The sequence below is a fragment of the Cucumis melo genome, chromosome 10 (assembly GCF_025177605.1).
Source record: "Cucumis melo cultivar AY chromosome 10, USDA_Cmelo_AY_1.0, whole genome shotgun sequence".
In the NCBI taxonomy this organism is placed as follows: domain Eukaryota; kingdom Viridiplantae; phylum Streptophyta; class Magnoliopsida; order Cucurbitales; family Cucurbitaceae; genus Cucumis; species Cucumis melo.
In genome coordinates, this window is record NC_066866.1 from 13,220,093 (window position 1) to 13,234,601 (window position 14,509).

At 30.7% G+C, this 14,509-nt stretch overlaps 1 protein-coding gene and 1 long non-coding RNA gene across 34 annotated transcripts; both read left to right on the top strand.

Annotated features, from left to right (window-relative positions):
• Window positions 1-1,755: 1,755 nt before the first annotated feature.
• On the top strand, window positions 1,756-4,693 carry LOC127151262 (uncharacterized). The gene is made up of 2 exons (XR_007824073.1): window positions 1,756-4,130; window positions 4,450-4,693. It is a non-coding gene; the product is annotated as an uncharacterized LOC127151262 (long non-coding RNA).
• Window positions 4,694-6,165: 1,472 nt separating this feature from the next.
• On the top strand, window positions 6,166-9,371 carry LOC103496739 (monodehydroascorbate reductase 5, chlorplastic-like). Of its 33 annotated transcripts, none has more exons than XR_007824093.1 (7): window positions 6,166-6,487; window positions 6,971-7,149; window positions 7,230-7,352; window positions 7,450-7,526; window positions 7,689-7,759; window positions 8,442-8,496; window positions 8,616-9,058. XR_007824093.1 is itself a non-coding variant. In XM_051090724.1 (6 exons), the coding sequence occupies exons 3-6, from the start codon at window positions 7,377-7,379 to the stop codon at window positions 9,202-9,204; spliced, it is 399 nt and encodes a 132-aa protein (XP_050946681.1). In that variant the 5' UTR covers window positions 6,166-6,487; window positions 6,971-7,149; window positions 7,230-7,376; the 3' UTR covers window positions 9,205-9,371. The 33 variants fall into 33 exon arrangements, 3 of the variants coding, with proteins under 3 accessions (XP_050946681.1, XP_050946682.1, XP_050946680.1); XR_007824091.1 differs by having other exon boundaries at window positions 7,450-7,485; XR_007824078.1 differs by adding an exon at window positions 9,134-9,371 and having other exon boundaries at window positions 7,230-7,759; window positions 8,616-8,722.
• Window positions 9,372-14,509: the final 5,138 nt, after the last annotated feature.

A 14,509-nucleotide genomic window follows, 5' to 3' on the forward strand; every position in this document is an offset into this window, starting at 1 on the left:
CCGAATTTATATCATTGTCGACTAACTCGATTGAAATTTAAAAACATTATAATTATGCACTTATTTAATGTCTTCTCTTAGATGAATGAAACAACAAAGTTATTGATTGAAAAGTCATGAATACCAATTGATACCAATATTTAATATTGCAAAATTTAATAATGGTGGACGAAAAATTGCGAATCTTGACAAACCGCAATAATCTCATTCTTTAGAGTGAGAAAGCTCTATAAGAATGAGAAAAATGTGGAGGCAGATTTTGCGTATCAGATTAATAATATATTTGGCTCATATATCCGTTATGAAAATTTCGGATGTGGTAGATTTTTTAATCTCATACAAAATTGGCATATTTGATAAAAATAGCATGTACTTTCTTTCGGAATTTATCATAATTAATGTTTTTTATATTTAGAAGTTTTGTTTCTCTCATTTTAGTTAACTTGTTTAAGGAAGAAGTATAGATAGTTTTTTTTTTAATAAATAACTGAAAAACAAGAAGTGAAGACACATTTCGAATAGAGAATGCAATTACGCACACAATACTAACAAGTAAAAAATATTTTTTCAAACTAACAATGCTAGAAGCAAAAGTTAATATAATATTAGGTTCTGCAAACCTAATTGAAAGATTTGGAAAAACAAATATTATTTTCCACGAAGAAACAAAATTTACAATTGAAAGCACATTGTTCTCTAGTCAATTAAAGAAAATTCTAATGAATTTTAATGATATATGTTGCAATGATTATCGTATAAAGACTAATAGAAAAAATGAGATAAAATATCTTTATATTATATCTATTGTCTCAAATGAAAAACGTATGCTGAAAAAGTTGTTTGTTTTATCTTCTAAATTATATTATACTTATATGCGAGTAATTAAAACATATAAGATAATAAACTTGAAGTTTATGAATCCAAATATATTTGCTATTTGGCATGACAAATTAGGTAATCTGAAGTCTATAATTATGAGAAGAATTATTGAAAGTTCACATAGATATTCATTAAAGAGCCAAAAGATTCTTCAAGCTAATGAACTATATATCATATAATGTTTGCTCTCAAGACAAATTAGTAATTAGACCATCACCAGTTAAAGTAAAAAATTGAATCATAGTTAAAGTAAAAAATTGAATCATCTATAATTTTAGAAAGAATTCATGGTAATATATATGAACTTATTAGCCCACCAAGTGGATTATTTAAGTATTTTATGGTATTAATAGACGCATCTTGCAAATGGTCACACGGGTGCTTATTATCAAGTTGAAACTTTGCATTTGCAAGATTATTTGCTCAAATAATTAAGTTAAGACCGCAATTTTTGGATTATACAATTAAGTCATCTGTCTTGATAATAATGATGAATTTGCATCCCAAGCTTTTGATAATTATCGTTTGTCAATTGGGATAAGTCTTGAACATTATGTAGCTCATGTTCATACACGAAATAGTTTAGCAAAATCATTTATAAAATGTTTGCAATTAATTATTAGACCATTACAGGATGTTCAATTGGGACATATGTTTAACATCATGTCACTAGAACAAATCTGGCCTTTAATGTCGGTTGGAAAAAATGAAAAAAGAGCTTTAATGTCGTTTTTGAAAAGACGGATGTTTAATGTCGGTTTTAAACCGACATTAAAGCTAAAACCGACATTAAACATCCTTGTTTAGAAAAGCGACATTAAAGCTCCTTTTTAATTTTAATTTTAATTTTTTATTTTATAAAAAAATGACTTTCTCTCTCTTACTTTACTCTTTCTCAATCACCCACACGATTTCATCCTTCCAATTTCTTCTTCCCTCCTCATTCTCATCTAACAATCTTCCCTTTCTTCTCTGAACAATCGCTGCCGCCACCACCACCATCGTCCCTCGTGCCCAGCCCGTGCCCGCTGCCACCGTCGTCACTCCTCACTTTCTTCAAACACTGTTATGCTTGCCACCATCGTCGGGAGTCCTTTTCTTCAACCATGTTCACGTCCAGCCCTCGCCACCACCGTCGCCGTCACTACAACAAATATACCTTTTAATAACACCCAACCACAACATATTTTATAATACGCTTAAACAGAGAAGAGAATGGCACGAACGAATCTTGGTCGGAGAAGAGCGATTTTCCTAACACCCGAATGGTTCAAATGGTTCCCTTTCTCTTCTTGGGTTCTCTTCACTTTCCCTTAAACCTCCGGCTTTCTCTAATGGCGCCAAGAAGTTTCATGGGGTTGGTCTCATAAGAGCTTCTGTTGCTGTGGAGCAGCAGGTAGAGAAGACCAAGGTTGCTCTTGTCAGAATTGGCACCAGAGGAAGGTAACTTTTTTGTTTTGTTGGTCTTTTTTAGATTCTCTTTTGGTTTATGGTTTTGGGTTGTCTTTAGTTTCTAATTTTGAGTTTCTGGCTGATTTGAGTTTGATAATGTGGGGGATTGAGTTATTGTTGAAGGGTTTGGATCAGTTCAATTTGTGTCTTTCAACTGGGATTTAATTTTGCTGTATTGTAGAATTGTGAGAAAGTTCAGTATGTTTCTCATGTTTGTACTTGAATCTTTCAAAACTTGTATGTTGACTTTTGTCCAAATGAAGTAGTATGGAAGTTGGTATTTTTTGTGTGCTTGTAAATCAGACCATGAAGAACACGAAAGGGTGGAAAATTAACAAAATTAAAGAAAGTAATAGATTCCTGAGAACTAACAATTGTGGAGAACTTCCTTCCTTACTCTCGTGTGTAACTATGACCCAATACTCTTCGTGTCTCATAATAAGATTTTTTAACGTATAGTTATAAATTAATAGATTCGTTTACTTCAAATGCATTTTTGTCTAATAATTTTTCTATATTTCATATCTTCCAATATTGAGCTCTCTCCGTATTTCTTGCATAAGGTCATTTTCATTCTTTGAAGTGTGAAGTAAACTTTCAATCACTGAAGTTTTCAATTCTTTGTAGTATTCTCTGAAGTGTTTGTTAAATTTGATATAAAATAAGTAGGAATGGATGGATAATGGAACAGTGGGAAAAGAACTATTACATCAGTTCTATTGTTGGTGCTAATAAGAACTACAAGGCGTGGGCATTTTATTTTGTGCAGAATCTCAATGTAAATTTAAGTCTGTTGGATTTGATTTCAAGATGCTACCATTCTGCTTCTTATTTGTATTTGTATTTGATGTGTTTTTTACATCTCTTTGGACTTGGACATTTACTTTTTCCGCATCAAGGGCTCTGATTTCTCACTTATGTATTTTGTGGTCTTGCCTTGGTATAGTTCCCTTTGTGTTTATGGTATAGTTCCCTTTTTCTGCATCAAGAGGTTTAGGTTCCACTGGTATGAATTGCCTCATCTTCGTGCATTCATAGTGTTGTATCTTCTTGGGTTACCTTTGCTTTGTAGTTCATGAATTGGGTTTCAACACTTATAATTTGAAGAACAGGGCACTGTAGAATTGATGAAAAAGGAAGGAGAAATGCTCTGCTGCTATGTGAAAAGAAATGGGTAACATTCACTAGGAAGTAGGATTAATTGCTAGAGCTGCGGAAGTAGGTTCGTAGTGCTGAAAATACTAAAATATGTTAACATGTTAATTGAGCTTTTGTTAGATGATCTTGCTAAGTAAAAAAGGTAATCAATTTATTTTTTATTGTTATTATTATTATTTATAGTACCCTTAACTGAGATTCCTATAGATGCTTGGCAGAAACTAAAACTGGGTTTGGTCTGAGTTGATTTGTTCGAAATTCAGTCTTGATTACTTTGCATTTATATATATATTTTTAGACATAATGGCAACGAAAAGAGAATGTAAAAAAAAAACATAATTCCAGAATATAATCTTGTTCATCCTTGTTTGCTTTCAAGTTGCATTGAGTTTTACAAGCTTATTTAGGTTCCCCTATTTAGTACCAAATGTATATTAATTCAAAATAGTGTGACAGAAGGAGAAATAGGTCTAGTGATGATGAATGATACATTTTCACTACAAATGAGTACTTGAAGGCCTTTTAACTTTCTTCTTCTTCTTCTTTATGTAATCAATTTTTGTTGGCATAAATGGTGCTCAAGACCTCACTTCCTCGACAAATGCATATTGTAACAAGGTTCACAGGTCTCAGTGGCTCAGGTTTGTCACTAAACCTTTTGCAACATATGCTAATGGTTAGTTAAATAGTGAAGAACTTGTGGACATAACTGGTTGTATTATAAATAACATTGTGTTTTGAACCTGATTGGGAGACCCTTTGAACTTTCTGTGTGTATTATATGTGGTGTAAATGAAAGTCAATGATTTTGGCTGTTAATTCCTCCCTTTTCAGGGGACCCTTTCTTTCTCCTATGAATCCCCACAGGCTATAGAACTGCTTATTACTATGCTTGACATGTTTGTTTGCAATAATGGAGATGATATCAGATTAAATGGTTTATTTTGATATTGCTTGTAGAATGATTGAAGTCATCAGATTGAAAGCTAAGCGATTGTCTAGATAGCCAGGCGATCGTTGAAGGTTGAAAACTGAGAAGACGTTTAGGATTTCTTATTTGTATTAGGATCTTGTTTCATGTACTATTGTAGAATGTATATATAAACACAATATTAAGTTTTCATTTTGTGTATTTGTAAAAGATAAATATTGTAGTTTCTAAAATAATATTAATTTGTTGGAGCGAGAAAAAAATATTTATCTATATGGATTCAATGTTGGTTTATAAAAAATGGACAATAATACAACAATTAAATAAATATAAATTTCTAAAAATGGACAAAAACAAGCCTTTGATGTCGGTTTTAAACTGACATTATTGGCCTCTTTAATGTCGGTTTTAAAACGACATCATAGCCCAATCGACATTAAAGGGCTTCAATAACACTATCAAAGATGTCGGTTTAAAACCGACATTAAAGCCAAACCGACATTAAAGGGCTTCAATAACACTATCAAAGATGTCGGTTGTCAAGTGACATTAAAGCCCTTTAATGTCGGTTTTAAACCGACATTAAAGGTCAAATTTCTTGTAGTGTGTAGTCAATGTTCATACACAAAATGGTTTAGCATAATCATTTATAAAAAGTTATTAATCGCTAGACCATTACTTATAAGAGCTAAGCTTTCTACATCTGCATGTGGAAATGCTATTTTGCATGTTGGGTCACTTATGCATATTAAGCCAACACTTATCACAAATACTCACTATTACAATTAACATGTGACGATGAGCCAAATATTTCTCATCTGAGAATTTTTGGATGTGCAATATATGTTTATATTACTCTACCACTACTTAATAAGATGGGTTCTCAAAGGAGGCTAGGAATGTATGTTAAATTTGATTCTCCCTCAACCATTAAATATTTTGAACCCTTGATGAATAATGTATTCACTGGACAAAAATTTGTTGATTGACATTTTAATGAGACAAATTTTTCAACACCAGAAGGAGGAATTCAAAAGTTGGAAAAAGAAATTACGTGGAATGCATCATTATTGTTTGGATCTTTGTTCAGATCAATGTGAACTTGAAGTTTAGAAAATAATTCATTTGCAAAATATAGCAAATCAGTTACCAAATGCATTTGTAAATGCAAAGAAAGTAACCAAGTTACATATACTAGCTGCAAATGTCCCATTGAAAATTGATATCCCAAATACGACAAGTTGTCACTAATGAATCTAAAACACGCCACAAACGTGCGGTAGACCTATTGGTTCTAAAGCTTAAAATCCTCGAAAAAGAAAGAGAGTCAATAGCTCGACTAATTATATGCATGTTCTAGAAGAAATCCAAAATTTGACTCATCACATGAATATTAAAGAAGATAAAACAACTAAGGATAATAATGAGATTTCGGTAAACTATGTCATGACAGGAAAATGATGGAACCAATGTAGTTGTTGACAACATTTTTGCATACAATCACTACAAGAAAAAAGACCTATTATGACAGTTCATTACATCCCAAATTGAAAGGAGGGAAGAAAAAAATATCATAAAATGTCAAAATGCGCGTTTTTTGCAAGAAAACACGGTGTTTTCGGATTTCACTAATACATGACAGTTATTGGTTATCATAATATGTAAATGTAAAATATTTTTTTTAATTCAAATTTATTGAAATAGAAGTTATTTTAAATTAAAAAAGAAACAAAGTGCAAAATCTCTCCATCTCCCTGAACTAAAAAACCCTTCATTCCCCTTTCCTTCTTCAATTGCAAAAACGATTTCCCCTTTCCTTCTTCAAACGCAAAAGTCATCCAACATTTGCTTTACTTCCTTAAATTTTCATCCCTCTGACAACTCAACCCCTTCCTTTCTAAGCTTTTTCCCTCTCTCTTCAGAGACACATCTGCCATTTACGGTTCTATCGTCACCACCACCAACGACGTTTGGGTTATCGATGATCTTCCTGTCAACCCGTCATTTCAGAAGCTTCTCGAAACTCTCTACCATGAAAAACTCAACCTCGTTGATTTTGTGAACAAGGTACCAATATATTTATACTTCATGATGAACACTTAATTTTAATCGTTATGGAGTTTTCTAAAATTTTTCAATTTGATGAAACTAATTCGTTAGTAATTTGTAACAATTTCTATGGTTAAAAGCAGCATAAAGAACATTTGAACACCACCGCTCCCTTAACGTCCTTGTCCCCATCTCCTCCCCCTAAACATCGTTGCTACCCTTCGAAGCCCGCTCATGTAGCTGAGTGCATGTAATCTAGCGTCAACCATTAAGGAGCGCAAAACTTTCTCATAACACATTCACAATCATGACCCTTGGAACTCCCTTAGAGCCAGCCACCATCTTCTTCATCCTCCTTTTTTCGAATAATTAATTCCAATCCATTATATAATTAATGTTGTCACTCTCACCAATTTCCATGTCCTCAGGTGTACACTCTTCACTCAATCCCTCTTCAGCAACTTTTTCTCATTCATCTTTCATCGTTGATCACTTTTGCAGTTCGTAGATTCATCATGGCGGCAGCATCAAACTCTCTCCCCCTAAAAAATGATCTGTCTCTCTGGTGTCCGAACTGTACTTCCTTTTTCGTACATCATCAACGGCCTTCTTCTGTTGCCTTCAGACGTTTCCAAAGAAGCTACGTTTCTACCTCCACGGATTGCCAACGACAATAAAGAGTTCGTGTCTTTTTTTTTCGCTTTGTTTCTTCTAGATTTTGAGAGTGGATGATGAATCTTGTGGATTATATTTTTTTTAGGTTTGAGATTGTTGGTGGTGGAAATGCTACTGGTTATGCTACTGGTACTTTTGTTGAACAGGGGATGGCAGATGGACGGCTTTCTATAGTATCTAAGGAAATGATTTAGTTTTATAATTTTATGTTAGTATAAATTCTATAATTTAGATGATAATGGTATTCAATTCGATTATTTTACCTATTTCTTATCTTTTTGGGACTGATTCTATTGCATTCCAAGCGTTTGCACCGTACGAGCGTTCGACTTTGACAAAAGGTTACTTGTTTCCTCTTGATAAAAAACCAACTCGCTTGTCTGTAAGATATTATCACTCTTTGAGATCATTGCAATATGCATTTGTCAGTTCGCTCTGGAATTTATTAAGAGCAGATTGTTAAGTGAAATTCTTCACTTCTGTGTTTGGATTATGTAACTTGAATTCAAATTTTAAGCATATTCGATTTTACTTTTGTCTATAGGGGTTTCATACATGTGTTGGATCTGGTTGGGAAAGGCAACACCAGAATGGTACAAGGATAAAGGTATTAAGGTAATTTTCATTATAATTTATGTCTTCAGTACCTTTCAATTATATATATAATAGCTTTTGTGATAAATTTTACAGAAACACTAGATATAAATGTTGTCACCTTGTTATTATAACTAATAATAATTTCATAACTGTTGTGACATATCATTGTGAAAATTTTACATTATTTTTAAATGGTTAAAGTTGTTCCTGACTATCAATGTGAGCTTAGCTCATTATTCTAGCTTAGGGGTAGTTGAAATGTACTATTTTCCCTAAGATTGGAGGTCTATTATCCTGCTAAAAAAGATGAAAAGTCTGTTCTCGACTTCTATTGTTGTTAATGTTAGGTTACCGACTACATTATTGTCTTGCCAAATATGAAATATGGCAGTTGCCAAACTAGGGTCATTATAGAGTTATCTTTAGATATATTTTCTGGAATTGTAGGCATGGACGAAGTAAAATTTATACTTATGTATGATGAGCGTATGTTTTTGTTCATTGTAAGTTTTGGTTGACTTTTCCTAATTTGCAATGCTTGCAATTGAAAGTTTTCGTCTATTTTTTAAATTATATCTCTAAGATAGTCCACTGTGTAGTAAATGCTTTGGGTATCTAATCTTATTTGCCTTTCAGATGTTTTATCAAGATCCAGTTATGGGTATTGATATAAAAAACTAAACCTTGAGAACTAATTCAGGCAAACTACTCAAGTATGGAGCCCTTTTAATAGAAATAGGATGTACAACTTGAAGGTGCTTCAATTCTTTCTTTTTCAATAATTGCTCTTCAAGAACGTATTGTTCTTGATAAGTTCTATTACTATACAAATAGATAGATAAAAGCTCCACTATCTCTTCTCTCTTGTTCTTAGATTTCCCGATAAGATCGGTGGTGGGCTACCTGGTGTTCACTACATCCGAGATGTTGCAGATGCAGATTCACTAATTTCCTCATTAGTAATACACACTGCTAGCTTGTGTAAATTTTTCTCTTTGGAATCTACATTTTACTTTTTGCAACTCCAATTGACTTCCATTTCCCTTCTAGGAGAAAGCAAAAAAGGTGGTGCTTGTTGGTGGTGGTTATATTAGTATGGAGATCGTTGCTACCCTTCGAATGGTTAAAAGCGGAGTGTATGTGAATGTGTTGTGTTATGTATGTGTTGTGTATGTGAATGTGCTATGTTGTTGAAGTGAATGTGTTGTGTTGTTGAAGTGAATCTATGTATGTGAATGTGTTGTTGATGTGAATGTGCTGTGTTGTTCAAGTGAATCTGTGTATGTGTTGTAGTTAAATGAACTGAATGTAACTAAATGTAAACCATTCTTATATTCTTATCTTGATGTGTAGAGAGTCATAACCTAAAATTTCATTTTGTTTTTTTACTAGGTTTTGCAAGAATCCATTGGAGCAATGAAGCCATATTTGCGCAATTGATTGATTTATATGCCTTTTTGTAGGTTTGGTAACAAAATTTTGGTTTAAAGGTACTTATTTAAATAACTTATTGGCACCAAAATATGTATGTTCATTCTATCATTGTACAAACCATTTACAACGGTTGTGCAGATATTACAAAGTATATGTTAACGTACATATATTAAAGTGTTTACTATTTGTTTCCATATATATGGGTGTGTTGTATAGTACTTTGTGCTTGAATTGGTCTGTGTAATGGTAGGGTGGCAAGAAAAGCAGGGATTGAAAAAAAAAAGGGCAAGAAAAACAGGGACTAAAAAAATGACATTTGAATTTAAAAAAAACTGTCATGGAAAAGGTATTCTTGATAGTTAATTAAAGTCATGTTAAGTGAAATGATGACAATTAGTCATTGTCATAAAATATAAATAATGACATTTATTATCTACCAATAATACTGGATATGTGACATTTATTTTCTATCATAATATATAAATAATGACATTTATTATCTGTCATCAATAAGAGATATGTGACATTTATTTTCTGTCATGAAAAACACCTTTTATGACAGTTTGAAGACAATTTTTTCAAATTGTCATAATAGACTTTCCATAATCGCTGGAACAATGACTGAAAATAACTACCATGAAATTTAACTATGACAGCGTTTAACTGTCATAGTTGGCCCTTTTTCTAACAGTGAATGTTTATTTTGATAATATATCTGAAAATGAGGATGCAAAATCAAAATCAGCTGAAAAATGTCGACAAAGAAAATATTAGTCTTTATAGAATGAAGCAAGTGAGACATAATTAAATTCACTACGTCAAGTTTTTTACCAATAGTCCAAACACCAAAAGATGTCAAACTTGTGAGATATAAATGGATATTTGTGAGAAGAAGAAATGAAAATAATGAGGTCACAAGATATAAAACAAAATTAGTTGCACATGGTTTTTCAATAAGACTTGGTATTGATTATAAATGAACATTCTTTACGGGGAAATGCAATCACATTAAGATTTTTAATTGGCCATATGTGTATGAAAATAATCTAGACATACATCTTATGGATGTAGTCACAACATATTTACATGGATCTCTTGATAATGATATTTATATGAAAATTCCAGAAGGATTTATGATACCTAAAACATATAAATCAAATTCCTGGGAACTATATTCAATAAAGTTACAAAAATTGCTATATGGATTGAAACAATTGGAAAAGAAGTGGTATAATCATTTGAGTAGATATTTGTTGAAAGAATGATATCAAAATAATTCAATATGTCCATGTGTTTTTATAAAAAAATCACAATTAACATTTGTTATTGAAACTATATATGCCGATGATTTAAATATAGTTAAAACTTCTAAAAAGTTTTTCAAGATAATAGAATATCTTTAAAATGAATTTGATGTGAAAGATCTTGGAAAAACGAAATTTTCCCTTAGCTTACAAATTAAACATTTAGAAGATGAGATATTTGGTCATCGATTAACCTATACAAGAAAAATTTTGAAAAGATTTTATATGAATAAAATACATCCATTGGACATTCTAATGCAAATTTGTTCACTAGATGTGAAGAAGTATATATTTCGACCTTGAGATGATAATTAAAAACTTTTTTGTTTTGAAGTATTACATCTTAATGCAATTTGTGCATTTATGTATCTTGCTAATAATACATGAACAAATATTGCATATTCGGTAAATTTATTAGCTAGATACAATTCCTCTTCAACAAAAAGACATTGGAATTAAATTAAGCACATACTTCGTTATCTTTGAGGAATAATTGATACAAGTTTGTTTTATTCAAATAAATCCAATTTTGGTGTTGTTGGTTTTGTAGGTTCTGAATATTCATCTAGTTCACACAAAACTAGATCGCAAACAAGTTATCTATTTACATATGAAGGAACTATTATATCATGGCGGTCAGTGAAACAGACCATAACAACTACTTCCTCAAATTATGATGAAATTCTTACAATACAGAAGGCAAGTCGAGAATGTGATGACTAAGATCAATGACTCAGCATATTCGTAGAATATGTGTAGTTTGTCTTCTAGTAAACATTCTCTAATGATACTATATGAAGACTACACAACATGTATAAACCGAATCAAAGGAGATTGAATTAAAGGAAATAGAAAAAAGCATATTTCACCAAAACTTTTGTACACTCATGATCTTGAAGACAAAGGTAACATCAAGTCACAACAAATTTGTTCGAACGATAATTTAGCATACTTGTTTACAAAATTATTATCTACTACAATCTTTGAAAAATTGACGTACAACATTGAAATGTAGTGACTCAAAAATCTCACATGATACATCCACAAGGAGGAATAAATTGTATTTATGTAAGTGTATAAAATACATGAAATATGAACTCTTTTTCATTCACTAGATTTTTTTTCCATTGTGTTTTAGACATATAACAGAGAGTATTATAAATATTATAAAAATAGATATCCACTATGCGTCACTCCCTCCACATTCTATCTACATTGTCGTGTGTCTTAAAGATACTAACCCTTAATGTCCAAGCAATCCAACCCATGCTTGCCAAGTTGCTTATAAATAACGGTATTTAGTGGGTGTGGCTTGTTGAAATTTCCATACATATTGGAAAGAGTGAAATATATTGGAGGATTTTTCTAAGGGAAACTTTCCTAAATATAACAAACTACTGAAATATTTAAATATTTACAGCCCGTATAACAAATGCCATAAAGTTAATCATTTTTTAAATATTTCAGGTTTGCTCTTCCATCTTTTTCTCCTCTGTGCTTTATTTATCATCTTTCTCTCTACTCTTCTTTTTTAGCTGCGATTTCTTCCATCTTTTTTTTTTTTTAGATTTGAGTAACCAAATCTATTTCTTTTTATCGTTTTTCTTGCTTTTCTCTCTTTTTTAGGTGCATGCATGTCTTTCTTCTTTTTTCTTTTTTTTTCCATTCACTATATGCATCGTATCGTCTTTCTTCTTTTCTTTTTTTTAAGTTTAGATTAAGTAACCAAATTTGATAGTGTATAAGAATCTTAAAAAAATTGGTTAGACATTTAAATTTTGGTAACAAAAAGTAAAAGATTGTGTATAAAGAATATTGAAAAAAAATAGTTTATAATTTTGAAAAAAAAAAACCGTTTAGATTTGGCCCCAAATCTAAACGATCGTGTAGCCAAATCTAAGCTATCGTATACCAAATTTTGAAAAAAAAATGGTTTAGATTTGGAATAGTCAAATCTAAACGATCGTGTAACTCAATTAATTAAACAATGTAACCAAATTAAACGATAGAATTGAAAAAACAAATCTAAACGATTGTGTACCAAACAATAGTCAAATTTAAACAATCGTGTATCAAATCGCGTTACCAAATATATTACACGCATTATTTACAAGACATTTTTGATATTTTATATGTTGGACCTTTGAACTTTTTTCATTTTTAGAATTGTTCTATACAGTATAAATAGTTTGCCGCTTTTTTATACTTTTGAAAAGACCCGTTTTTCTAATTTCATAAATTTTCAATTTCTCTATTTTCTTAATTATTTTATTTATTTGTATATTATTTTATATTTATTTTAATATTATATTTTTGGTGTCCATGTTCCTGTATATGTGTATATATATACAAAATAAAAATCAAGGTTTCTTTTCTTATATGGAGAATCAAGTTATGTTCATATTTGTCATGTTTAAACTAATTAAGAAAACAATGATTCAAAAAAGTTTTCTTTGACAATAACAAGCTTTTAATTCGAAAGTTTAGTAGGACGAAACCTTGTACACCATATGTATTTTGTCCATTTTACAATCCTTAAAAAGTGTCTTGAAAAGTTGAGTTAGTGATTAATAGTCAACGATTTAAAATAGTTTGTATTGAGAGTGTAAACTATAATTGTTTGGATTAAAAATAGTAGATAATGAAAGAAAATAGTGGATATTGTAGCAAAAATTGTTTTAAAATAGTATTTACTAAGTACTTAATTATAGGTTATAAATAATTGTATACACTATTATTATAATTTATGCCATAAGATTGAGTGAGCTACGACTTCTAGAAAATATCACATCTCTTGTTATATAGTAATGGTTTATATATCTTTTTCATAAACAAAACTAATTCATAATTAATTCAAAATATATATAGAATTTATGGACATTTTTAAATGTTGTAAAATAAACTAAAATATTTACGATATATGACACAATTTTGAATTCTATCAATGATAAATTTTAATAGACTTCTATTACCATCTTTCAATATGATTGATAAAAACATATTAGTGACTATTAATATTTATCATTAATATAATAAAAAAATTTACAATATTTTATCAAAGTTTCCATTTCTAACAATTCTCCTAAAATTTAAGGTAAATTACACGATAAAATTCACAAGATTTCATAAGTAATTAATCTATTAGATACATATTGAAAATTGGAGTTTTTTTAAAAATAGAAAAATTTGACAAATTATTTATACCCCATCAAACAAAACCACTAAAAAATAAAAATTGCTACGTAAAACTTACTACAGAAAAGACTTCCTCAAAGTTTACCCACCAAATTTATAAGTTAACCTAAATTTTAATATAATTGCTAGAACTAACCAAGTACATGTTACTTTCATTAAAAAGAATACTATTTAGAAAAGTACTCTTTTAGTTAAATCCTACATCTCATATGTAGAAAATCATTAGACCAAATAGCTTACTCCATTAATGTTAATGTATTCCATCATCAACATGAATGAGTACTCTCTCACTATTAAAATTGTGAACATCTAAATTAAGTCAGATGCAATTTAATTTCAATTTGCTTTACCAAAACCAAACATATGTTCTTCAATCGATACATCCTTGAATTGCGTGCGAGCCTAGGCACCACAAAGTATTTTAAGATAAAAGGCAAGAAAGTTTACCATCTAAATTATCATTCCATTATTTCCACCACTTGCAAAGGAAATGCAAATTATCGATGAAAGACTATGAAAATATTATGAATCTATATAATAGCTAACTAGAGAACAAACATATCTTCAAATTCATATCCAACAATTAATCTTCACTCTAGATTAAAGGATTCCAAGAACCTATCTTTTCCAATCCAGTTCCTCTACCTCCGCAAACCCCAGCGAGATTTCTTCGGAGAATACATTTAGATAAGAAACAATGAAATGACTTTGAGCACCGGATGACTAAAATTCTTAAAAGGGGAACCAGTTTTGCATACTTTGGCTCGACTTTGAGCTGTGTTTCTCAAAGGATCTCTTAGTTGATAGGGTCTGCCAACCTAAAGTCGCTAGGTGA